At 35.1% G+C, this 26,516-nt stretch overlaps 3 protein-coding genes across 4 annotated transcripts; 1 reads left to right on the top strand and 2 right to left on the bottom strand.

The window, feature by feature from the left end:
• Positions 1-502: 502 nt before the first annotated feature.
• LOC132628971 (sodium/calcium exchanger NCL2-like) lies at positions 503-7,470 on the top strand. 2 transcript variants are annotated; one of them, XM_060344724.1, is made up of 9 exons: positions 503-1,001; positions 2,839-3,060; positions 3,749-3,933; positions 4,163-4,308; positions 4,398-4,662; positions 5,161-5,306; positions 5,516-5,759; positions 6,279-6,563; positions 7,046-7,470. In XM_060344724.1, exons 1-9 carry the CDS (start codon positions 611-613, stop codon positions 7,289-7,291), a joined length of 2,130 nt encoding a protein of 709 aa, XP_060200707.1. In that variant the 5' UTR covers positions 503-610; the 3' UTR covers positions 7,292-7,470. The 2 variants fall into 2 exon arrangements, with proteins under 2 accessions (XP_060200707.1, XP_060200710.1); XM_060344727.1 differs by having other exon boundaries at positions 6,282-6,563.
• Positions 7,471-7,973: 503 nt separating this feature from the next.
• LOC132627078 (uncharacterized) lies at positions 7,974-10,866 on the bottom strand. The gene is made up of 5 exons (XM_060342172.1): positions 10,465-10,866; positions 9,629-9,751; positions 8,791-8,960; positions 8,515-8,713; positions 7,974-8,141 (listed from the first exon to the last, which is right to left on the bottom strand). Exons 1-5 carry the CDS (start codon positions 10,864-10,866, stop codon positions 7,974-7,976), a joined length of 1,062 nt encoding a protein of 353 aa, XP_060198155.1.
• Positions 10,867-14,017: 3,151 nt separating this feature from the next.
• LOC132627088 (uncharacterized) lies at positions 14,018-19,750 on the bottom strand. Its single transcript, XM_060342189.1, has 6 exons — positions 19,593-19,750; positions 17,289-17,408; positions 16,008-16,367; positions 15,630-15,873; positions 14,340-15,565; positions 14,018-14,288 (listed from the first exon to the last, which is right to left on the bottom strand). The coding sequence occupies exons 1-6, from the start codon at positions 19,748-19,750 to the stop codon at positions 14,018-14,020; spliced, it is 2,379 nt and encodes a 792-aa protein (XP_060198172.1).
• Positions 19,751-26,516: the final 6,766 nt, after the last annotated feature.

Here is a 26,516-nt window from a genome sequence, read left to right on the forward strand (position 1 = left end):
ATATTTGGTATGGTAAAGAAGGCACTTACAATTTTCAATTTTCAGATAATTAAACATGTGAAGTGGTAACTTGCAAGAAAGCTCGTACTCGGTCAAATTATAATCTTTCGTCAATTGCCACTTTATTAAATACCCCGTCTCATATTACTTGGCCACATTACTAAAAATAAATGTCCCAAATTACTTGTTCATTTATAAAACCAAGATAAAATTAATTAAATCTTTCTCATCTTACCCTTAGTATTAAATGGTCTTCAACATAGTCAATATTGATTAAAATGTATTTATTAGAGAGAGATAGGGGTAAGGTAATAAAATACATCTTTTATTTATGATTTTTATGATTTCTTAAGGGGTGTGCAAAAGGGAACGGAGGGAGTATGTATATATTATACTAAGCAAAGTGAAACTAGTGGGCATTAATATAAGAAGTGACACCACTGCCATTCATTTATTCACTTTCTTCAATTATTGACACAGCTTACGTCACTAACCATGACGACACACACATCTAAGTAATCACAGCCAAAAACGTCAACCTAAGTCAACAAATTTGTAGTGATCATCTATATATTAAGGCTATTCTATTTTCTCTATCTGCATTACAAAAATGGGAAAATTCCTAAGAACTGCTTTTGCTCTTATGTTTCTCCTTCTATTGCCACTAACTCTCAAAGTTACTGGTTTTCGAACATTACCATATAATTACAACACCATTTCAGATGGTGTAGATAGAATTCAGAAACAATCGTCGTTCATACGTCTGTATACAACAGATTCAACAGATAAGTGTGAGCAAATGTATGGATTTTTGCCATGTTCAAAGAGTGTTACAGGGCATTTTTTCCTCATTGTTGTGTATGAGTACTTGTTATTTCATGGAGAATACTATGTGGCCACGGGAGGTGAAAGGATTTTCAAGATTCTTGGTCCAAATAGTATATTTGGTGCAAGTGCATTTCACATTCTTGGCTTCCTGCCTGAGGCTTTGATACTACTTGGTAATTCAGCCCCTCCAGCCTTCATGCATAGTGCTACTATCGTTTTTCTAATTATAAATTGAAATTTTCTTCGAACTTATGCACAAATAGATATAATTGCAGCAAATAGCATCTTTTTAGCCTGTATATCTGCGGAACTCAACCAGTATGATCTCTATATTTCAAAAAGAAATAGGAATTAGCGATAGACTACTTCTGTCGATAAACATCAAAAATTCATTGCTAATCCTATTTAAAGACGGATTATGAAAAATCATGTTAGCTACGGCTATTAATTTAGTGATAGAAGCGGAGTTAAGAAAAACTCTTGTTTATTAACAATGCATAATAATGAAAGTACTCATTTTTTTTTTCAAAAACTAAATATCCAATTGATCAAACCGGAAGAAAGATGACACAACCTTATAGACTCTTTGACCAAAATAAGTCATTATTTCAGCCAATTCACCAAAATAATATATTCTTTCGAAAATTTACAGAAGTAGAATAAACGTATTCCTCAGTAACGTATTATGCATTATTTTATTCAAAAAATTTAACGGGCAAAAAAGTTAAAGATTAACGGTGTTAAAGGGTAATTCGTTACTGTGAGTAACGTTTTATGATTAATACGTTACTGTGAGTAACGACTCTAAAGAATACAAAATCTAACATTGATTGATCTTAAAGTCGTAACTCAGAGTTACAACTTCAGGCTAAAACGTAACTGACAGTAACGTTTCTACAGAATCCAGGCACGAGCAGTTAAATCCTGCAAAGAATTCCTCAAATTACGAACCCTTCTAATTGATGTAATTATAAAACTTTACCGACAATATTGATTACCCTTAAAAAAAGTATCGATTAGCCTTACAAAAAGATACTGATTAGCCTTAAAAAATATTGGTAAGCCTTATAAAAAAAGTATTGATTAGCTAAATAAAGTAGTTGTTTTTCAATTTCAAAACAACACTGGGAAATTATATGAGCAGAAGTTGGTTAATTCTCCCTTTCAACATTTTCTTATACATTTTAAAGTGTAAGATGGTTAAGACCCAAAAGAAATTAAAGATACAATGTCTTAAGTTTACAACAATAACTACTAGTAATTAATGCTTATATATCACAGCCTTTTCATATATGAAAATTAAGAAGCAACCATCTTTCATATATATTGCTTAACGAAAAATACTCCATCTTCTAAAAGCAAAACAACAACTAAATTTGGTCTCTCAATTCACTTCGCGGGAACTAAAATTGTATAAAGCAAAACGGCAGCTAAGAATGGTTTCCATCAAGTTGTAGACTAAGAGACCTTAGTGAATCATATATACTCCATAAAATAAAGCACACAAATCAGCTAGGATAAAATAAAGAATCAAATCAGTGGAACATTGAAATCATTAATTAACCATAAAATGTTACTCACAGTAACGTATTAACCATAAAACGTTACTCACAGTAACGAATTACCCTTTAACACCGTTAACCTTTAACTTTTTTGCCCATTGAATTTTTTAAATAAAATAATGCATAATACGTTACTGCGGAATACGTTTATTCTACTTCTGTAAATTTTTAAAAGAATATATTATTTTAGTGAATTGGCTGAAATAATGGCTTATTTTGGTCAAAGAGTCCAACCTTATATGACTAATGCTCATTTTGAGCACAAAGAGGTTTGTTTTTATCCTTATGAATAGGACAATACTATGCTATTCCCAATATTTGTATTACTTTGTCTGTTGTATCTGTAGGAATTCCTTTCAACCAAGAATTTGTCCTTTTCTTAAAGAGTATGGGTTGGACTCTTCTTGATTATCATTTATCTGATACCCTTTTGGTTCCATATTGTCAGCATCAGGGCTCTTGAACAGTAAAGAAGTTGCTCAAGAGTATGTGTTAACTGGAATTGGATTGCTAGCTGGATCAACAATCTTGCTTCTTACTTTAATTTGGGGAACTTGTGTTTTTGTTGGCAGTCAACAATCAACAACTAGTATGACATCCAATTCAAATCCTTCAGCTGGTCCGAGTCACATGCAAAATCATTTAGAAAGATTTCTGTCTCAATGGACTGGTTTGTTCTTACTACTTATATCTTGAGTGAAGTTATAATGCTATACACCTTTGATGCTGATAGCCAAGTTGACTAGGGATGGAATCAGTTTTGTGATAACTGAGAAATCCTCCAGGACCTCCGAGCAAAGTTTCAAACGAGTGATTTGCAAGAATTACCACCATATGGAGTGGTCTTGAACTTTTGGTCCCACTTAAAATATCTTTAAAAATCACCTTTGTTTCTCATCGGGCATATATTAGTTTTGCTTATGAGGCAGGATTTCTAGACAGTTCAATAAGTTAGAGACAGTGAACCTGCTCAATTGGTAATAACTCTTGCCTCATATGCAAGATTAACTTATGCGCATACTACAACTAGAACTTATGCACGATGGGCAATTGCGGTCTTTCTAGAAAAAGTTGTTAAAGGGTGCAAAAAGTTCAAGACCACCCCTTATGATATCCTTTTTCTGCAATTCTTTTGTTCCAAACTAGGTAGGTAATGGGCCCGCCCCTCTACCATTCTCCACTTAAATATCAGGTTTTTGTCTGCAGTACCGATCAAATGTGTGACATGCGCCTGACCCACACATCACTAGCTACACTCTTATTACTAGACCAATGCATTGGGGCCTTGAATAATTCTTCATCTTGATACGTGATTCTTGAATATTTTTTTTTCTATTATCTTTTTTCATTTGTTACAGGTGCAGGGCTAGTGACAGATGTGGAAACATGTTACACTGCAAGAATAATGGTTATGTCTGTGATTCCATTCATAATCATCCTAGCACCAACAGTCTTGCACTTATCTGCAACCCCAGAACAAATTTTCATCATACTTTGTCTTGTGGTTTCCATTGTATTCCTATTGTCTTACTTCTTTTACCAGGTACTTCGAAAATCCTTATATCAATGATTTGTTCATGATCTTAATATGTTAAAGCTACAAGCTGATATTGCTTGGAATCTCCAAAAATGTTGCCGCACCCGTGTCGGATCCTCCAAAAATGCAATATTGTTGGAGGATTTGACACTCACCCATCAACATTTTTGAAGTGTCCGAGCAACATAGGACTTAAAACTGCAAGCCCTTTCATATAATCACACGCATTCTGCAGATGTTCCGGCCATGGATTCAAATGAGGAGGCTAGAATATATAAACCATGAGCAATTTGTAGTAGACGTACTAAAACATGTACAAAAACATACCATAGAGAAACTCCTCCAAGAAGACGGTTCGCCTAATATATCTGCTATAAAAAAGTAAACACTTAACTTTTTCTTTTGTTCATAGTGGAACTTTCAGTACATAATGTGCAAAAAGTAAACATGTTATTGTCGATGAGATGCAGGCTATTTGAAGAGGCTGATCAGAATGGAGATAAGTTCATATCAGTTCCTGAGCTCAAACAGCTTTTCATGAAAATCAGGTCAAGAAAATTATATCAGGACAAGGATTTCAAGACGGACGAGGTAATGGAGGAATTTGATCTCGACGATGATGGAATGATCAATGTGGATGAATTCGTCAAAGGTTTCACGAGATGGATAGATGAAACAAAGGATGCAATGGGTAAAAGATATCATTCCATAAGATCCTTGAAAGATATATATGAGGTACTCTGACTTAGCTCTAATAACTCCAGTAAGATATACTTTCCTAATTAGAAGGGTAGCCTTGGAGCAGCAGTAAAGTTGTCTCTGTCAATGAACTATAGGCTATGTTGCTCGGACTCTTAAAATATTTCGATGGTTGCATGTCAGATCTTCCAAAAGTAGTGCATTTTTGGAAGATCCGACATGGGTGCAACATCATTTTTGGAGAATCCAAGCAACATAGCCTACAGGTCAAGGGTTTAAGCTGGGAATCAGCTACTGATGTTTGTGTTAGGGTAGGCTGTTTACATGACACCTATTTGGGGTGCGGCCGTTTCTGGATGATTCGTGCACCAGACTATCCTTTTTAAAGTCAGTAAGATATACAGAGCAAAAAGAAAAGTGATTAGCGAGGAATAATCCCACAGAAAACAGTTATTTTGTTCTTAAATCAGAGTTATTAATCTCAGTTTGGATTCTGCACCTTATTGGGACAAAATTCTTGACTTCTCATTACAGATTCTGCAACCTTGGCTCAAAAAGAATAGGGAAGAACATGAAATGATTAAATGTATTCTATTAGATATTTTTCAACATGTCGAAAGCACTGCAGTAGGTACTCTGTACACAGAAGATGGGAAACCAAATATTCCTGCTATTACAAAGTGAGTAACTGATCAGCTATGTTGCTTGAACTCTTAAAAAATGTTGATCAGTGCGTGTTGGATCATCCAAAAGTAGTGCATCTTTTGAGGATCCGACACGGGTGCAATAGTATTTTTGAGAGTTTGAGCAACTTGGTATCATCTTTGGTCTAGATGACATATTAAGAATATAAAACTTGTTCTGAACAATATTAATCTCTGCATTACAGGTTATTCGAAAGCATTGATCAAAATAAAGATAATGCCATTTCGCGTGATGAATTGAAACAACTGATAACCAATATCCAATTTGGAGCTGCACCTTCAGATGCTGATGAAAAGGTAGACAGAATCATCAAACAATTTGATGTGAGTCGAGATGAGATGATCAACATGGAGGAATTTGTTACCGGATTCTCCCAATGTCTAAATCCTTCTCATCTATCACCAGAGTCCAAAGAGGATATCTTCCAAGTAAGAAAAAAAGATGCATGCACGTTGCTTCTGAGTCTATAATCCATGAATGTGTCCTATAATGAATGAATAACCAGTATAAGAACATATACAGTCAAACCTCTCTATAACGACGTCGCTTGTCAGGATATTTTTTGGCTGCTATAGCAAAATGCTGTTATAAAGAACATATAGTATAAGATAACATGAAAGATTGATTCCAAAAAAACTTGACCGTTATAGTGAAATGTTGTTATAGAGGATGACTGTTATAGAGAGAGAGAGAGGTTTAGCTGTATAGTGAAATGATTTTGGATATGCAGAAGAACATGTTCAGTCAAACCTCTCTATATCATTGTCATCTATCCGGATAATTTTTGGCTGCTATAGTAAAATGTTGTTATAGAGAACATGTAATAATATAACATAAAATGAAAAATTGATTCCCAAAAAGGTTAGCCGTTATAATGAAATGTTGTTATAAAGGATGACTGTTATAAAAAGGTCTGACCGTATAATGAAATGATTTGTGATACCTAGAAGAATTGGGAAACGGCAGAAAAGCTGCTGCACATGGAGACTGATAGATCTGCAATTGCATGGATGAAGGCCATATTGCTTCTGGTTATTGGAATAGTAATATTAGGACTACTAGCTGAACCTCTCATCAAGAGCGTAGGGAGTTTCTCCAGAGCTATAAACGTACCTTCATTTTTCATCTCGTTTATGTTAGTCCCTTTGGCTACAAATGCAAGAATAGCAATCTCAGCCATCAACGAAGCAAGTCGAAAGAAACAAAGAACTAATTCCTTGACATTATCAGAGGTTCGTTCTTCTGTCTCCACCCTTGTTTTCATAGTCCGTTTGGTCAAACTTCTAAAATCTGCTTATTCTGAAAAATGCTTTTTGTTAGAAGTGCTTTTCAGAAAAGTTATTTTAGCAAGTAGCAGTTTGTTTGGCTAATCAATTTGAAAAGCACTTTTAGCAATATTAATAATCAATTTGAAAAACACTTTTAGCAATATTAAACCAGCAATTTGTGTTTGGTCAAGATTCACAATTTGTGTTTGGTCGAGGTTCGAAAAGTGCTTCTATGAAAAAACTAATTTTTTTAGCTACTGCGCAGAAGCACTTATATTGTTTTCCTAAAAACTTGGCTAAATATCTCAACCCTGAAAAAATAAGCACTTTTTTCTTTTTAAAAAAAGAAACACTTTTGACTTTCCAGTAGCTTGATCAAACATGCTATTAGTATGAGTACTTACTTACTGATGAAAAGACATGACAAATGCAATTAAATTAAACAGATATATGGTGGGGTATTCATCAACAATATGCTCGGACTTTCCGTCCTGCTTTCATTAATATATTTCCGGGGATTGGCTTGGAACTTCTCAGCTGAAGTGCTTAGTGTGCTACTGGTTTGCGGAATAATGGGATGCATTGCCAGTTTGAGCACATCGTTCCCCGTTTGGGTATCAGCCATTGCTTTCCTGCTCTATCCATTCTCTTTAGTGTTGGTTTACGCTCTAGATTATGACTTCTTTGTTTAACAAAAATAGCTCGAGCATATCGGCTCTATTGTAGTGTGATTTCTGGAATAAATGGAAGGACTGGTTCTCTTTCTAGGCTTTTGGGTAAGTATTTTTAAGACTATCATATTGCTTTATTAATAAGAGAATCAGTTCTTGTTCTGATTTTTGAGCAGTACTGGATTGGAACACTTTCTTCATTTCTTTTTTTCTGGGGAAATACCTCAGTGTTGAAGATTTCTTGCTTCACCTACCTATTGAGCAATAAAACACCCTAATCTCCATAGGCATTTAGGTCACAAATTTGTAAACAACCGTATTACATGAAAGTAGCAAGTTCAAGCAAAACTCGATCTCCATATTTTGTTAAGAGTCTTGATTGTTACAAGTGATAATTACCTTGAAACACACACATTTCAGTTACCTTCTAGGTTGAGACATTTAAAATTCAACTAAAAGCAGAAGCATCAAACTTACATGCAGCAAACTTAAGCCTTAAAGGCTAAAGAAAACCTCTCTTCTATGATTTGGATATGACCATACTTTTCTTGCATATGCAAATTTCTACTAACAATCGCTATAAATGGTAGGACATTCGCTCGAAGGAATGTTCTCTACCATGTAAAAGAATTAAAGTCTCGCGGACACACCTCTAACGAGCCTACTCTCCAGGACATCACAACCATATGGCATGGACTAACTTCTATAACTTCAATTCCAAATCAACTTTTCCTCCTACTTCAGTATGAAAGTCGCTTCCATGAGTTCGTTCTTGACCAATTTGCACCATTGCAGTTGGGAAGAATCTGAGGATCGGTTGTTGAAATGATATGCTTTGGCCTGAAGGTGGAGTATGCTGTGCAGCAGCAACCTGTAGTTTAAGCACGTTCGGAAGATAGTGAAACCGAGATCAAAAAGCACAGTATAGGGACAAAAATATAAATGCTTAAGTCCTTTAGGAGCCGTTTGTCCATACAAAATATTTTCCGTTTCTTCAAAAGAAGTTCAAAACAATGTTTGGCTATATATTTAATTGCTTTCTGAAATTTTTTTGAAGACATGTTCGTCAAATTTCTGAAAAATCTTTTCCACTCACAAAATTTCAACTTTTTGTCAAGTTAAATGCATGTCCAAAACACAATTTCAATTTCCAAATACCCTTTTTCAACTTAACTTCAAATGTTACTTCTTTTTTTTTTCAAAAATATCACATTTTTTATGTCCAAACGCCTACTTAGTCTCACCTGAGCAGGTACATAGTCAAATAGCTCAAGTGTTTGTGGGGCAGAATTAGTTAAAGAACACGGATTTACTGCTTCCAAATGTGGCAAAGCTGATGCTGGAGGAGCCAAATTGAGAAAATCTCCATTGCGAGCTTTAGTTTCTCTTACTGAAGTCGATGGTTTGGACTCGGACAAAGCTCTTGACTGTGAAACAACTTCCCTGCAAAAATGTCAAAATGAATAATTATCAGGCTCTCGAGTATTAAAGTTAAGCAATTTCAAGGTAAGATATAGAACCTTTTAAGTGCATCGCCATCTTCTATATAAACCGAGCAATCATTGCTGCTGGAAACAGATTCATGTGATCTAGATACAGGGGAAACACAGCACTGAGGAAATTTTCCTCGAAATGAAGGGATGGGCGGGTCTTCTGGAGAGAATGGATAACGCCTCTTCATGCCAGCCATCTATATTACATGATCAACAAACCAAAATGTAGCTATCAGAAAAATAAACGTCAACTTTATGAGCAACACAACATATAAACCCAGCATTCTATCTTTGGTGAGTGAGTTCCGCTTCAAACCCGAAAGGCGAATCTAGGACTTGAACATTATGTGTTCGAGTTCCAGATTCTACCACATCTCATTTGATTTATTGGGTTGGATTTCTTAACACATGTGCAGGCAAACCTCTCTATTACAACATCGTTTGTCCCGATGTATTTTGGCTGACATAGCCAAAATGTTATTATAGAGAACATATAATATAACATAACATGAAAGATCGGTTCCAAAGGAAATATGGTTGTTATAGAGAAATGTTGTTATAGAGAGGTCTGTACAGTCCGAACAAGAGCTACTAAGTTCGGATGAACCCATAAGTTATGATCTACATCTGCCCCTACATCCCAATCGCGTAACGGTTGGGAGTTCGGATACATTAGCTAAATAATCAGCTGCACCCGTGTTGGATCCTCCAAAGATGCATTACTTTTGGAGGATCCGACATGCACCTGGTGACATTTCTGAAGAGTCCGAGCAACACAGGGTTTAATAGACACTTAACCTATATTTCGGCATCTCGTCGTCTCATATTATATTAGGGGAATGATCAAGCAGACTAATAGAATTACCTTCACATCTTCAGGCCAAAGAGGTAAACAATTAGTACAGCCACAATAACTTTGGCTTGAAGGTGGCTCCATCTGAAAACTCTGTACGGATGATGACGATGAAATCCCTGATGAGACATTCACCTGCAATTTCCACAAAAGTCATTTGCCTCAGCTATTCAAACACAAGAAAACAAAACTATACACATGTTAACCATAATACTTATATAAATAGCTCCAAATGTTTAATGAAGCTGACTTTTTTTCTTGATTTCCCACCCGGTGTTTTGTACCCCCATTGGGGTCCGACTAAATCCGAATTCGTGCAGGGAAGTCCTACATTGGCGTGTAAAACACACCCTAACAAAAGCGACTACATATAGAGACGCATCCAGGATTTGAAGTTAATAGGTTCCTACTACGACTTCAAACTAATATATACTATAATACTTCCTCTGTCCTAATTATGTGTTACTCTTTTCTTTTTAGTCAATCCCAAAAAATGACATATTTCTATATTTAGTAACAATTTAACTTCAAACTTCTCATTTTACCTTAATGAAATGATTTACTGTCATAAAAATTCTTATGACTTATATTAGGCAACAAGTTTCAAAAGTCTTTCTTTTTCCCTTAAACTCTGTGCCCGATCAAAGACATTCACATAAAATGGGATAGAGGGGTAACTTGGATCACGGTCAAATACTTATAGATATTTAGGTAATTTGTAAACATATATAAATTGACGGGGAAAAAGTTACTAGGTTCACGTGAACCCGCAACTGTGGATCCACCCTCGGCGCGAAACCTCTAGTTAACAATGAAGGAGTACTTACCGCTCGATAAAGCTGACTTACCATTGATGATGAACTAGAAGTTTGCTGATACTGTCGAGATTTTTGCAGCAGAGGAAACCTTAGACTATGGGGTCCACTAGGCAAATTCACATTTTGTCCAAAAACTACACCATGATGATCAACTTTTTTATTCACACCTTCAAGATTATACTCATCCCTCAACAATTTAGGACAATTTTCAAGAAATGGGGCAGATTGATTTGGTCTAAAGACACAATTTTTTGAAGAAAAATCAGTTCTTGATGATGTTGGTATAAAATTTGGACATTGTACTGATTGAAAAATTGAATCTTTTTTATGTTGTTCCTCTAATCTAATCCTCTCAAGTTGAGGAACACCAAGTCCTCTTTGTGGAACTTTTTTTTTCTCATTCATCTTTTTTGATGCTCTAATATTAGCCATTTTAGGTTCTTGGCTATCAAATGTAGATCAAATTTATAGGTTCTTTAAGTAAAGCCAAAAGGGTAGCTATATATGGAAAGAAAATCCATCCAGCAAAGACTATGATTCTACAAAGATACATAAAATCTGACTGTTTTTGGAAAATCTAAGGTTTAAGGGAAAAATATTTACTTTCAAGATCGGCTATTTATAAGGGTAAAATGAACACCTCATGAAATCTCAATGTGGTTTGTCTGGATATTTTTTGGTTGCTATATCGACATGTTATTATAAAGAACGTCTAATATAACGTAATATTGAAGACCGGTTCCAAATAAAACTTGGACATTATATTATTATTTCTATAATAACGTCTTTTGTCCAAATATTTTTTGGTTGCTATAACAAAATGTTGTCATGGCGAACATATCTATATAGGATTAAAAATCGGTTCTAGAGAAAACGTAGTTGTTATTGTGAAATGTTATTATAAAGATGATGACTATTATAGGAAGATCTGACAGTGTTTGAATAGAAAATTCATCTACCACAAAAACTATTATGATTCTCTTAAGATACATAAAATCTGAGTGGTTTTAAAAGAACCCCGAATGGAAAATTTCAGAGGACTCGGAGAGAATCTATGTTTTATGGAAAATAAATAAAATTCAATCAATTAATTACATGAATTTTGTAGACGATGGAGTCAAGATGGGCTATTTACTAGGGAAAAATGAACACTCCCCATGAAATATGGAGTATATGTAACAACGTCGGCTGCTATATTGAAATATTATTATAGAGAGTTGTAATATAACATACGATTAAATATCGAATTCAAAGAATACTTGACCGTCATAGTGATCTTTCTTCAACAACGTCTTTTGTCTGGATATTTTTTGGTTACTATAGCGAAATGCTGTCATCGAGAACATATAATACACATAGGATTAAAAATCGGTTCCAAAGAAGCTTTTGGCAGGTTATAGTAAAACGTTATTATAGAGGATAATTGTTATAGAAAGTTTTTTTTGGAAAAAAACACAAATGGAAAATTTAAGAGGAATCAGAGAAATCTAAGGTTTAAGGAGAAAAAAAATTGAATTTCAATGAATTGATTACACGAAATCTTGCAAGTCATAGAGTCAAAGATTGGCTACTTATAGGGAAACAATGAACACTCCCTATATAATTCTGCAAAAAAGATTATAACTTTAATGTGAATGATTTTTTTCTCTCTCAAAACCAGTTGTTAAAAGTTGTCTGAGAGACAGATCAGATCATTAAAAAAATTTGGAAATGGGAAAGAAAAATATAATCAGGAAAAGACCATTCAAAGAAACCCAACATTTCATGATTCAAACTTTAAGTGCAAATATAAAGAAACCTATAAAAATGCTCAATCGATATTCATTCTCTCCATCTAATTTCTTGGTAATAAGGGGGTTGCTGGTCAATTCAACATTTGAACCAAATTGTGGGTCCCTTTATTGCATGTGCATGCAATAAGCTATTTCGAAGTTGCTTAATTTTATCATTTGTTTGACTTTTGTTCATTCCTACATTTGTAGTCAGCAAATTGTCTTGTCGAGAACCGGAATGGGGTGAGAACCTTCCGTTGGAGCATGCCGGCGTGAAATGAGTGGACTACGCATGTCTAATTTTTTTAAGACAAAAAAAGGTATAAGTTTTACTCCTTAAATACTTTTGATTATGACTAAATTAAAAATTGTCCTCATGAGATTAGAGTGTTATGATCAGGGAAAAACGAGACTTTTTTCTTAGTAAGTTAATATTAGATAAAAGAATCTAATGGAAGATAATTAAAGTTAATTTTGAACATGATATAGACACAAATTTAACACTTTTAATAGAAATAAAATAAAAGATCACACTATTCTACCAAGCTATGCTGATATTGCATAAAATAGTCCCACCTGGCTTCCTCCTGAGTTATTTTATTCTTTAATAATAAGGAATCCTGAAACTAATTTGGAAGGATCTAATGGGGAGTAGATATTTATGTTAGAACAAAAAAAGATATATTTTTATTTATTTGCTGATCATCAAGTTAATAAGATTATCTACCTATGTGGAAACATGCATGGAACTTGCACGAGAGATTTCCATGTAATTAATAAAATACTTTGATACACTTTTCACTATTATTTTTTGTTCAATGCTCTAGATTGGCTTCAATCTTTGTTCTTCATAATTAATATGGCTATGGATTTTTTCCCCTAATGACAACAACAACGATAACGATGCTTTTTTTTTTTTTTTTTAATTAAGTCATCACCATTAGGTTGTGAGCCCAAGGTGTGAGGGGTTTGGCTTAGACCCCTACCATGTAATATTAAGTAATCACTTACAATGACAAGAGGGGGACATGGAACCTTGCCTCAAGTCTAAAAAAAAGATTGTCAAGCAATCTAGGAAAGGAATAACCCATACAAAGTCCTTTCCCTAGAGAAACAAGAAATTAGCTTACAAAAAAATTACATTTTTCATATCTCCTTCTAAAAGTAGGGGTACTTTGCCACTTATCAAGTTGAATCAATCCCTTTACCTCTCTAGAAAGACTATGATGAGAGTGATATAAGGTCCTGATTCCACTTGTAGAAGCCAACTTTGCTAATAGGTCTGCAACTTGATTAGCCTCCCTTAGACAGTGAGAAATGTGATGATTGGTATTAGTGAGCATACTGGTTATGCCACTGATAATGTGGTTGAGTTTCAAGTTGCTTGTGCCTTTCTGGATAAGCATGTTGGTGACTATCTGAGAGTCAAGCTCAATATATAGATTAGTGAACCCATTCTGTAGATACCAATTTACTCCAAATCTAGCAGCAGTAGCTTCAGCTTGAGAACAACTGTTAGCTTGAACTGGGACCGAAAAGGCAAGCATGAAGTCTCCATTGTCATTTCTGATTATCTCACCTATCCCTGCCTTGTTAGACTCTTTAATGTAGCTTCCATCTGTATTAACCTTAACAGAACCAGTAGTAGGTTTCATCCAATGAACAAGTATGCATCTAATGATAGGCTTGAGTTTCTCTATCATGGTACATGTATTATCCTAGGTACCACTCGTGTCAATGCTAGGAAAGGCATCTTGTAGCACAACTTTATATTCCAAATACACTGAGTGACCATTCTATACTCTTACATGCTACCCAAGATTTCCAGATTTCCCAACATACCATGATGGGAGCAGCTTGTAAAACCAGCTTGTGAACTTTACTATTAGCTTTCTTTTTCCACCATTCATTAAGTAACCCCCTGATTGGGATCTGGTGATGAATAATTCCCAAAGGATTGCCCACTGCCCCACTGCTTTCCAGATATATTCAGCAACTCTTCCTTCGACAAAAACATGTTGCAAAGTTTCAGTTTTTGGTACAAAACAGCACATACAATCATTGTCATCCTGAGAGCCAAACCTGATAAGTCCTTCATTAAAAGGAACTCTGCCAAAGAAGATCCTCCATCACATGAAGGATTGCTTGAAAGGGATGGATTTGTGCCATATGTTCTTCATAGTGCCATAAACGGGTCTATGACTTCTAATTAGATTCCAGGCAGAACCATTTGTGAAGTGACCATCCTTCGTAGCATTCCAAATAGCATAGTCCTCCTTGTTGTTCTGCCCCACTTCAATGGATAGAATGTGAAGTGCAATTTGACTAGGGAGAGTGTTATACAACTTTTGAGGGTCCCATCTGTTATCAATCATGAAATCCCTGACTCTCTTTTTGGAATTTTTTCTATTCATGTGATTTGGACAGAGCTTTGCCAAAGGTCCCAATTCAGTCCAGTTGTCCCACCAAAAATTGCAGTTTCCATTATTGATCTTCCAAGTGATGAGATTTTCACATTTGTTTCTAGCCCACAAGAGATGTTTCCATGCTTGTGAATTGTGAGAACACCATTTTTTCCCAATAGGGTACATTCTAGGGCAGTATTTAGCCACTAAAAAATCAGCCCATATTGATTTACTAACTCTGAAATGCCACCATCTTTTAACAGTTAGAGTCTTTGAGATGTCATCCATACTTCTAATGCCAATACCTGCCTCATTTTTGGGAAAACACAGTTTTTCCCATGATGTCCAGTGGTATTTGTTTTTACCATTGATAGCACCCCAAAAGAAATTCACAATATGTTTCTCAATAAGCTCCAAGGTGCCCTTAGGGGGGTTAATAGCAGATAGCATATAAATGGGCAGAGACTGAATAACAGATGTTATAAGGACCTGTCTACCACCACATGAGAGCATATTACCTTGCCAAGCATTTAACCGCTTAATGATCTTAGCAAGCATGTTATCAAAATATGACAACCTTTTTTTACCAATATATATAGGGCAACCAAGGTAAGTAAAAGGAAAATTTTTATCCAAAAAACCAGTTTTGACTCTGATCCTATTAATCCTATAAGCACAAGTTTTAGGGTCAGTGAGGAAAAAACTTTTGTCCTTATTGACCATTTGACCAGAGACAGTCTCATATTTTTTAATCAGATTCATGATCAACTTAATGGATTTTGAATTACCACTACTAAAGATGACAATATCATCAGCATAAGCTAAATCAACAATCTGAGGACCATTTTTATGCATGGAAAAAGGGGTGAAATCAGGATTTTTCAACAAGTTATTGAGAGATCTGGAAAGAACCTCAGCAGCAATGATAAAAAGAGAAGGTGAGATGGGATCACCCTGTTTAATACATTGAGAAGATGAGAAAAAACCATGTCTAGTACCATTAATGATTATGGAATACCACACATTGGAGATACTTCTCCAAACAGAAACCAAACTTGTTTAACACTTTTTGAAGAAAGGTCCATGATAGCATATCATAGGCTTTAGCCATATCCAGCTTTAAAACCACATTTCCACCGTTGTTAGTTTTAGAAATACCATGGACTATTTCCTGAGTAAGCATCACATTATCTGTGATTGATCTACCAGAAACAAATCCACTTTGGTTTTCAGAAATAAGGACATATAACAAAGGATTCAACCTATTAGCAAGAATTTGGAAATAATTTTGTTGGTGAAATTACTCAAGCTTATAGGTCTAAGATTAGCAAAACTAGTGGGGGAATCTACTTTAGGAATCAAAGTTAGGCAAGTATGAGAAAAGAACTTAGTTAACAATTTACCAGAGAGGAATTCATGAACAAAGGCAATAAGATCAGCTTTAATAATAGTCCAGCAAGATTGAAAAAACATACCATTGTATCCATCAGGTCCTGTCGAACTTTCTTTGCTCATACTGAAAACTGCTTGCTTAATTTCTTCCTCATTTGGTAGTCTGGTCAGCATGTCATTATTCTGCGCTGTGATGATTTCAGGAATACAATCAAGAATACTGCTGTTTCTGTTTTTCAGATTTAAATTGAATTGCTTCTTGTAATATTTGACAGCAGCCTTTGCAACATTATTATCTCCTTGCAACCATCTTCCCCTATAATTTCTAATCCTCTGGATGTGCAATCTTCTTCTTCTTCTAGTTCTTAGAATGTTAAATAAATTGGAGAAGTCGATTATATGAATCCTAATTAATCATATATTTTTTGATAAAATTTATCTCAACCCCACAAATATTATATCTCTGTATTATATATGAAAATTCATCATAGATTGAATAGTTTTACATTGATTACCGGCCTACTGCAAAATACTCTCAAATGTAAGGGGAAATCTGTTGGGAATAAACCCGCCACAGAAATAATATTCACGGTATTTACAGCGAAATAACAATGTAGCACCGTGATACGGTTAATCAACAAGAATAAAAAAGAGCGATAATGACACCAAGATTTTTACGTGAAAACCCAAAAGGGAAAAACCACAGGCCGAGAAGAGCAACTGATATCACCATAGAAAGGATTTTACACTTTGTAGGTCTGAGTAAAATACTCCAAAGACCAATACACACTCAAAAGAAATTACCCTCTTTTAAGATTTTCCACCTCACTACAATATCGCTCACACTCTCTATTTTTCCTCACAGACTATTTTCCTATCTGTGAATGCCTCACTCTTCTTTCTCTCTTTGTTGGTGTGTTTACAAATGGAAGAATGACTCTCCATTTATAGGAGACCAAACTTGGCCTCCAAGCACAAAAAGAAGAAAAAAGAAAAAGATCCAAAATTTGTAATCCACAAATTTTGCCTTTGGCTCCAAGAATTTGCCTTTGGCTCCAACGTTCAATTTGTAGCCAACCAAAGTGGCACATGCCAATTACCACCAAATGGATGGACTTCATCAAAATCTGCATGGTATAGACAACGTTTGGCCTTATTTATATTTAGTAGCTATACTTTGCCCAAATTATATTTCATAGCTAAATTTTGTATGTCAATTACACAAGGTAACTAATTTAAAACCCATCTTCTCTTATTCCATTGTATCAATATTTTTTCTCAACACCCTCTCTTTCCTCCACCACCTCTTCTATAGCCACCACCACCGTAACCACCACCTCCACGGTCACCACCACTGTATCCACTGTCACGACCACCATCATATCCATAACCGATATTACTGCAACTACCATACCATATATCTATATTACAAATAACAAAATTGTCCCTTTCCTTTTAACCTCTTTCTAGATGCTTCCAGTCTCACCTGAGCTTCGAATAAACTCAGATATTTATTTTCTCTCCATATTATTTGTCTATTTCTCCCAATACTAATAATAATTAATATGGACTCGGAATGTGAGAATAATTTTGTGCAACCTAACAGTCCGCCCAGTGCTACCGACGGTGATATATATAATTCGTTGAACGACGTCGTCTTCAGCAGTTCAACAAACATCATTGACGGTGGAGTGTATTTCTCAGATTTGAATGTATTTCTCAGATCTGAGTATTTATCATTGTTGTTGCTTGAGATGTATTTGTTTTTGTATTGAATACATGGAAAAAACTGGTTGGATCCTTACCAGATGACGACGACGTTGCCGTGCGTGCCGGCTCAGATCTAAGCTTTTTATTTTTTTATATTTCAAATCGGAGTGTATTTTATTTTCTTGTATCTGAGATGGAGGTGTACATTTGAGTGTATTCGTTAATTTTTTTCGTGTACAATTCAGTGTTTGGGGTGTATTTTCTTTCTAGTATTCAGTAATTGAGTGTATTCGTTAAATTTTTAGTGCAAAATTCAATGTTTGGGGGTGCATTTTATTTCTTGTATTCAGTATTTTGAGTGTATTCGTTAATTTTTAGTGTAAAATACAGTGTTTCTTTATGTATTTGTTGCTTGTATTTTGAAGGATATTTTTTTGTATACAACTGATTTTAAATATAATAAAGTGAATACAATATAAAAGTAGCTACAAATGAATACAGTTGAGTTGAATACATTTGACTTGAATACAGCTTAGTTGAATAAATCTGACTTGAATCCAACGAAATCTAACTTGAATACAGTGAAATCTGACTCAGCCGAGTTTTGAATACAATCTACTATAGCTACGAAATGTAATTAGCAAAAGTGTAGTTATGCCTAACCCCCCCCCCCCCCCCCCCCCAAAAAAAAAATGTAGTCATTTTTGTAAGTTGCCCAAAATTAAGTGTGTGAACATTTATGCTGAGGTTAATTAGAGGTCGCTTTACATATCCCATTAATTGCTAGATGATTTTTCTTTGCCAATTACTTGTAAGAAAAGCTTAAGTGTCCAATGGATTGAGAGAAGAAAACTCAACAAGTATTATACTTCCAACTAGTGCTATTAAATGACGTTCTATGGGCGATGCACGGGCAGATTTTGAATTTTAACTTTGTGAGTCTGAATTTCGTATTTTACAACATCTCATCTAATTTTTAGAGTTTCAAATTTATTACTTAATTGTAGTATTTATTTAGTGAATCTTTTAATACGTATACGAAGTTTAAGCCAAATCTACTAGGTTCATTACATGTTGTTGATGTGATCTTACACCTTGAATTGTCCATCGACATACTTCAAGTTAAAACTATTTTGATTTTACATTAATGCCAAGATAGTTATTTTTTTTTAATAGCTTTTTATTCTGTATTTTTTGTATAGGTCGTACCTTTTAACCCTTATATTCATAGCTTAACGTACGCATACGACTCCACTCAGTTGGAGTAGAAGTGGGTACAGATGGAATCTATATTTTTTATATATATTTAGATACATCATGTATATGCACATTGGCATATTGAAAGGACACTTGCGTCTAACATTTATAAAAGGCATAGTACATAAGCATACCCTCTAATTTGGCCTCAGCTGGCAAGTATGTCATCCAACTTTGAATGTGCACAAATAGTCACCTTAACTTGTATTAAGTTGGACACGTAAACAAAAATATTGACATGGCACCTCAAAAATTTATGTGCCACGTCAGTGCCACATTAGCATTTGTATTTACGTGTTAAATTTTATACAAGTTGAAGTGCCTACTTGTGCACACCCAAAGTTAGAGAGCATACTTGCTAGCCGAGGCCAAGTTTATAAGAAAGGAAAACAGAATTTTGGCACATGTACTAAAGTATACGTAGAACTTATGATCTTAAACATGTCACATTTCAATAGTTGTCAAAGCATGATATTAAGGGGAAAATGAAAATTTTAAAGTTAATCATGCATGTACCAAAATAGTAAAACCGTTGTTATTTTCAAGAACATACTAAAAAGAAAAACTACCCTAATGATGTTTAGGGTCAGGTCCTCTAGGACTATATCGGTCCACATCGTACTTGATTGCATGTCTCAATCGTTCCTTTATAATCTCTCGGGCAGTTTCCATCATTGTCTCCCTTCTCTTCTGTGAAGATGGCTCTAGTGGACGACTTTCAGAGCGAGGACATGAAAGCAAGACAAGAATTAAGCAAAACCAAAACCTAAAACTAGCCATTCTTGAAGATGAGGTTTGCCAAAAAAAAAAAAAAAAAAACTTGTAATGAGCTAGCTCTAAGGCAATTGCATGAAATTGTAGAGGTTTATTGGGATGTTTAGGTTTATATAGGCCATTATGGTCCTTAATTTCATTATATTTAATTAAGGAGGGGCATCAATTAACACAAGTATGCGGCGAAGATGAAGAATATACCACTTAATTAATTTGGTCATCATCAACAGTTTAAAACAAAATTATAATTAAACTTAATTCTTTTATTAATTCTTTTAGGCCATTTAACTCCAAGAAAGATAAAATAATCAACTGAATATTCACCCTTTTTGTTTTTAGTCGATGGTGTGCGCCATATGTACTTTTGAGTTTCTTGAAATTAAACGAAGTCACAATCACACATCGTACGTACCAATTAATGCATCTCAAGATTTGTGATGATATAATCATACTTCATTGCTAAATAAAGGACAATATATACCTTAACGACATAAAGTATATAAATGGAGTGGTGGCAGAGTCGAGAAGTTTGCAAAAATAATTCAAAATATACAATATAAACACGCAAAAAAAAAGTAAGAGGAATCAATATCAATAATAGTTTTGACCTTATATATACAATTTTCCGGCAAAGAGCGTTTGAATGAAGTCCCTTCTGTCCTCTTAGATCCACCATTGTATATATAGATGTCATCCCTGATAATTGATCCTATACTTCTCTAATATTAAGAATATTAACTTAATCTTTTTGTTTTTGTTTGCGCAATATAACTTTTCGATGAAAGTTGAATCCCCTTCATTGTGTGGGGTGGCTATCCCTTCATTGTGTGGGGTGGCTATGTCACTTTACATATTTCCCATCCACTTAGTTAATTAAGATGAATATTCCTAGTCATAGACAGTTGGACTTTAGAACAGTTACAGAATTAGTTATTGGCTAGACAAATATTGGCAGTATATTAAGTCATCGCCATATATGTAACTTTCCCCGTTGAGGTTCTGAAAGGTCACTGTTCCTAGCTTAGTTTCTTTTCTTCGCCAATTTATTTATTTGTAGAATTAAGCTTAGCTAAGCCTAGATTCCTCTAGGATTGACACTTTTTCGTAATATAAATGACAAAATATCCTCCCACCTATTACGTTATGAGACGATGACTAGAGGAAAAGAGGTATCTATCTTGCTTCCACTAAAAGAACGAAGTTGTTTTGAATCTGAAAGAAAACGAGGTGTAATTATTGGCCTCGATTTCTTTTTCATTCCCTGATACTACAAAAAACTGGGTTCTAAATATTTTTTGGTTGCTATAGCAAAATGTTGTCATGGCGAACATATCTATATAGGATTAAAAATCGGTTCTAGAAAAGTTGTTATTGTGAAATGTTATTATAAAGGACGATGACTATTATAGAAAGATCTAACAGTATATGAATAGAAAATTCATCTCCCACAAAACTATATATGATTCTCTTAAGATACATAAAATTTGAGAGTTTTTAAAAGAACCCCGAATGGAAAATTTCAGAGGACTCAGAGAAAATCTAAGGTTTATGGGGGAAAAAATGAATTTCAATCAATTAATTACATGAATCTTGCCGGCGATGGAGCCAAGATTGGCTATTTACGAGGGAAAAATGAACACTCCCCATTAAATATATATGTAACAACGTCGGCCGTTATATCGAAATATTATTATAGAGCTGTAATATAACATATGATTAAATATCGAATCCAAAGAATACTTGGCCGTCATAGTGATCTTTCTTCAATAACGTCTTTTGTCTGGATATTTTTTGGTTACTATAGCGAAATGCTGTCATCGAGAACATATAATATACATAGGATTAAAAATCGGTTCCAAAGAAACTTTGGGAGGTTATAGTAAAACGTTATTATAGAGGATAATTGCTATAGAAAGTTTTTTTCAAAACACAAAAGGAAAATTTAAGAGGAATCAGAGAAATCTAAGGTTTAAGGAGAAAAAAAATTGAATTTCAATGAATTGATTACACGAAATCTTGCAAGTCAGAGAGTCAAAGATTGGCTATTTATAGGGAAACAATGAACATTCCCTATATAATTCAGCAAAAAAGATTAGAACTTTAATGTGAATGATTTTTTTTCTCTCAAAATCAGCTGTTAAAAGTTGTCTCAGAGACAGATCAGATCATTAAAAAATTTGAAAATGGGAAAGAAAAATATAATCACGAAAAGACCATTCAAAGAAACCTAACATTTCAAGATTCAAACTTTAAATGCAAATATAAAGAAACCTATCAAAATGCTCGATCGATATTCATTCTCTCCATCTAACTTCTTGGTAATAAGGGGTTGCTGGTCAATTCAACATTTGAACCAAAATGTGGGTCCCTTATTGCATGCATGCAATAAGCTATTTCGAAGTTGCTTAATTTTATCATTTGTTTTACTTTTGGTTCATTCGTACATTTGTAGCAAATTGTCTTGTCGGAACTGAGATGGGGTGAGAATCTTCCGTTGGAGCATGCCGGCGTGAAATTGGTGAACTACTCATGTCTAATTTTTTTAAGAAAAAAGGTACAAATTTTACTCCTTAATTAAAAATTGTCCTCATGAGATTAGAGTGTTATGATCAGGGAAAAATGAAACTTTTTTCTTAGTAAGTTAATATTAGATAAAAGAATCTAATGGAAGATAATTAAAGTTAATTTTGAACAAGATATAGACACTAACTTTAACACTTTTAATAGAAATAAAATAAAAGATCACACTATTCTACCAAGCTATGCTGATATTGCATAAAATAGTCCTACCTGGCTTCCTCCTGAGTTATTTTATTCTATAATAATAAGGAATCCTGAAACTAATTTGGAGGGATCTAATGGAGTAGATATTTATGTTGGAACAAAAAAAGATATATTTTTATTTTATTTACTGATCATCAAGTTAATAAAATTATCTACCTATGTGGAAACATGCATGGAACTTGGACGAGGGATTTCCATGTAATTAATAAAATACTTTGATACACTTTTCACTATTAATTTTTGTTCAATGCTCTAGATTGGCTTCAATCTTTGTTCTTCACAATTAATATAGCTATGGATTTTTTCCAAGCTGGCTATAGATTTTTTTCCCCTAACGACAACAACAATGATAACGATGCTTCAATGTTAAATAAAATGGAGAAGTCGATTATATGAATCCTAATTAAACATATATTTTTTGATAAAATTTATCTTAACCCCACAAATATTATATCTCTGTATTATAAATGAAAATTCATCATAGATTGAATAGTTTTACGTTGATTACCGACCTACTGCAAAATACTCTCAAAATTAAGTGTGTGAACATTGATGCTGAGGTTAATTAGAGGTCGCTTTATCATATCCCATTAATTGCTAGGTGATGTTTCTATGCCAATTACTTGTAAGAAAAGCTTAAGTGTCCCATGGATTGAGAAAAAAAAACTCAACAAGTATTATACCTCCGACAAGTGCTATTAAATGACGTTCTATGGGTGACGCACGGGCAGATTTAGAATTTTAACCTTGTGAGTCCCGATTTCGTATTTTACAACATCTCATCTAATTTTTAGAATTTAAAATTTATTACTTATTTGTAGTATTTATTTAGTGAATCTTTTAATTCGTATAAAAAGTTTAAGCCGAATCTACTAGGTTCATTACATGTTGTTGATGTGATCTTACACCTTGAATTTTCCATCGACAGACTTCAAGTTAAAACTATTTTAATTTTACATTAATGCCAAGATAGTTAAATTTGTTTTTTTTTTATAACTTTTTTTTTTTCTGTATTTTTTTTATGTAGATCGTGCTTTTTAACCCTTATATTCACAGGTTAACGTACGCATATGACTCCACTCAGTTGGAGTAGAAGTGGGTACGGATGGAATCTATATATATATTTTTTATATATATTTAGATACATCATGTATATGGACATTGGCATAGACACTTGCGTCAACATTTATAAAAGACATAGTACATAAACATACCCTCAAACTTGGCCTCAGCTGACAAGTATGTCTCCAACTTTGGGTGTGCACAAGTAGACACCTTAACTTGTATAAAATTGGACACGTAAACAAAAATGTTGACATGACACTGACGTGGCACCTCCAAAATTTATGTGCCACGTCAGTGCCACATCAGCATTTGTGTTTACGTGTTCAACTTTATACAAGTTGAAGTGCCTACTTGTGCACACCCAAAATTGGAGAGCATACTTGCAAGCTGAGGCCAAGTTTATAAAAAAGGAAAACAGAATTTTGGCATATGTACTAAAGTATACGTAGAACTTATGATCTTAAATATGTCACATTTCAATAGTTGTCAAAGCATGATATTAAGGGGAAAATGAAAATTTTAAAGTTAATCATGCAGGTACCAAATTAGTAAAGCCGTTGTTCTTTTCAAGAACATACTAAAAAGAAAAACTACCCTAATGATGGTTAGGGTCAGGTCCTCCAGGACTATACCGGTCCACATCGTACTTGATTGCATGTCTCAATATTTCTTTTATAATCTCTCGGGCAGTTTCCATCATCGTCTCCCTTCTCTTTTGTGAAGATGGCCCGAGTGGACGACTTTCAGAGCGAGGACATGAAAGAAAGACAAGAATTAAGCAAAACAAAAATTTCTCTCTCTAGAATGAGCGACTCTATCAGCTACCACTGAAATGGGGAGAAAAGTGAGAGCTGGAGGGAGAGGGCAAGACGGTGCAGCAAACAAACTGGAGGAGATGACGGAAAAGGGAATTCCACGAACAGAAGATGCGAAGAAAACTCGTAGTGTGAATGTGCTCCAAGGAATTGTACCTTTACAATTGCAACAATCTCTAGAGGCGGGGGTGACATGGGTAACACCATTGGCAATGACTCGGAGTCAAATCGGAAGGGAAACGCACCAATCGGAGAAAGAACAGAACTCCAGGCCAGAATCATGGGCAGATATGGTAGAGAGTGGGGGAGGAAAAAACCCAGGTATGACTCAAACCCTAGACCCAAATTCCCCAAAATCATGGAGTAATGTGGTGGGAAAACCAACACCATCTGAGGGATTTGACTTAGATGGAGGGGAATCACATACCTCAGCAGTGAAAATTACCACGGACGATGTGAAAGAGGAAATCGAATTCTGGCACACGGCAGTTGTATGCATCGTGCTCGGGTCAAACCCCCCCTAATTGTGATTGAAGGATATTTCAAACGAATATGGGGAATGTTGGGGGTAGATAAGGTTGCACAAAACAACAAAGGGGTGTTTATGGTTCGATTTCATAGCATGGAAAGTAGGAAAAAAGCAGTGGAAGGAGGAATACAAACCTTTGACAGGAAACCAGTGGTGATCAAACAACCAGGTATGGATATGAGTAGAACAATGATTGAGAAGGTCCCAATATGGATTCGTCTTATAGGACTTGACTTAAAATACTGGGGGAAAACAGCCTCACAAAAATTGCTAGTTTGGTGGGAAGGCCAGTCAAAGCGGATTCGGCCACAACCATGAAGGAGAAATTGATGTATGCAAGAGTGTTGGTAGAAGTTTCCATTAACCAAAATATCCAGAATTCGTGATGTTTGAGAATGAGATGGGTGAAATTATAGAGCAACGAATAGACTATGGAATGGCAACCAATCCTATGCGAGCATTGTAAGAGTTTTGGCCATAACAAAGAGCAATGTAGGAGATTGCAAAAATGGGAACGAGAAAGGCAAGAGCCCCCAATACAGCCACATAAAGCTGGGAAAGCAGTAGCCGAAATGCAAGAAAGGGACAGGGGTGAAGCACCACTGATTGCACATAGAAAAAACAAAAAGCCACAAAAGGAATTCATACCAACAGGGAAATCTTTGCTCCAATAGAAGACCAAAATGAGGGAAAAGAGGGACACATAGAAAAACAGCAGCAAGTAATTGTAACAGCGGACAAAAGCAAAGAGCACCAAATTAGAGAGCCACTGCAGGCCAAGCAGCAGGAGGTACACAAGCAGATAACCGACGGGGACAAAACAGGAATGGGTTTAGGTACAGCAGGTGCAGGGAGGGGAGGAGGCACCCCTTCCCCCAATGGATAGCATAGGATTTTGGAACACTAGGGGCCTGAATAGACAGGACAAGCAGAGAGAGATGAACTTGTTTCTGCATAGAAGTAATGTCGGTCTGTTTGGGCTCCTAGAGACAAAGATTAAGAGAGCAAAACCTACTAAAGCAGCTCTTAATCTTTGTACTGGATGGGCTTTTAGCTCGAATTTGTCCCATCACCCAGGGGGGAGGATTTGGATAATGTGGAAACATCTAATATTTAATGTAAACATTCTAAAGACAACGGCTCAACTAATGCACTGTGAAGTGGAGCATAGGGGTACAAGAAACAAGTTTAGTATATCAATTGTGTATGGTTTTAATGACCAGTTGTTACGCAGGGATCTATGGCAAGACCTAGAGCAAATTCAGGGATCAGTACGAGGGGCCTGGGCTGTTATGGGGGACTTTAACTGTGTATTAAAAAAGATGAAAGAGTGGGACGTCCTGTCACAGCAGCTGAAATCAGGGATTTTAAAAAATGTGTGGATGTCTGCACCTTGGTTGAACTGAGGTCATCAGGTGGTTTTTACACCTGGAACAACAAACAAAGGGATGATAAAAGGGTCTATAGTAGAATAGATAGAGTCCTAGTTAATGGAGACTGGCTCACCACACTACCGAGCTCTGAGGTTCACTTTGGGAATGAAGGACTTATGGATCACTGCCCAGCAATGCTAAACTGG

The sequence above is a fragment of the Lycium barbarum genome, chromosome 1, assembly GCF_019175385.1.
Source record: "Lycium barbarum isolate Lr01 chromosome 1, ASM1917538v2, whole genome shotgun sequence".
NCBI lineage: Eukaryota > Viridiplantae > Streptophyta > Magnoliopsida > Solanales > Solanaceae > Lycium > Lycium barbarum.

Coding starts and splice junctions, on each gene's coding strand:
- LOC132628971 (XM_060344724.1), top strand. CDS start 611: ATGGGAAAATTCCTAAGAACTGCTTTTGCTCTTATGTTTCTCCTTCTA. Junction 3,061..3,748: donor ATTTCTGTCTCAATGGACTG/GTTTGTTCTTAC, acceptor CATTTGTTACAG/GTGCAGGGCTAGTGACAGAT. Junction 5,307..5,515: donor AATATTCCTGCTATTACAAA/GTGAGTAACTGA, acceptor TCTGCATTACAG/GTTATTCGAAAGCATTGATC.
- LOC132627078 (XM_060342172.1), bottom strand. CDS start 10,866: ATGGCTAATATTAGAGCATCAAAAAAGATGAATGAGAAAAAAAAAGTT. Junction 8,961..9,628: donor TTTGGCCTGAAGATGTGAAG/GTAATTCTATTA, acceptor CATGTAATATAG/ATGGCTGGCATGAAGAGGCG. Junction 8,142..8,514: donor TTGACTATGTACCTGCTCAG/GTGAGACTAAGT, acceptor CTTAAACTACAG/GTTGCTGCTGCACAGCATAC.
- LOC132627088 (XM_060342189.1), bottom strand. CDS start 19,750: ATGGCTAGTTTTAGGTTTTGGTTTTGCTTAATTCTTGTCTTGCTTTCA. Junction 16,368..17,288: donor GGTGGTGGAGGAAAGAGAGG/GTGTTGAGAAAA, acceptor TAACATTCTAAG/AACTAGAAGAAGAAGAAGAT. Junction 14,289..14,339: donor CCTTTCAAGCAATCCTTCAT/GTGATGGAGGAT, acceptor AGGACTTATCAG/GTTTGGCTCTCAGGATGACA.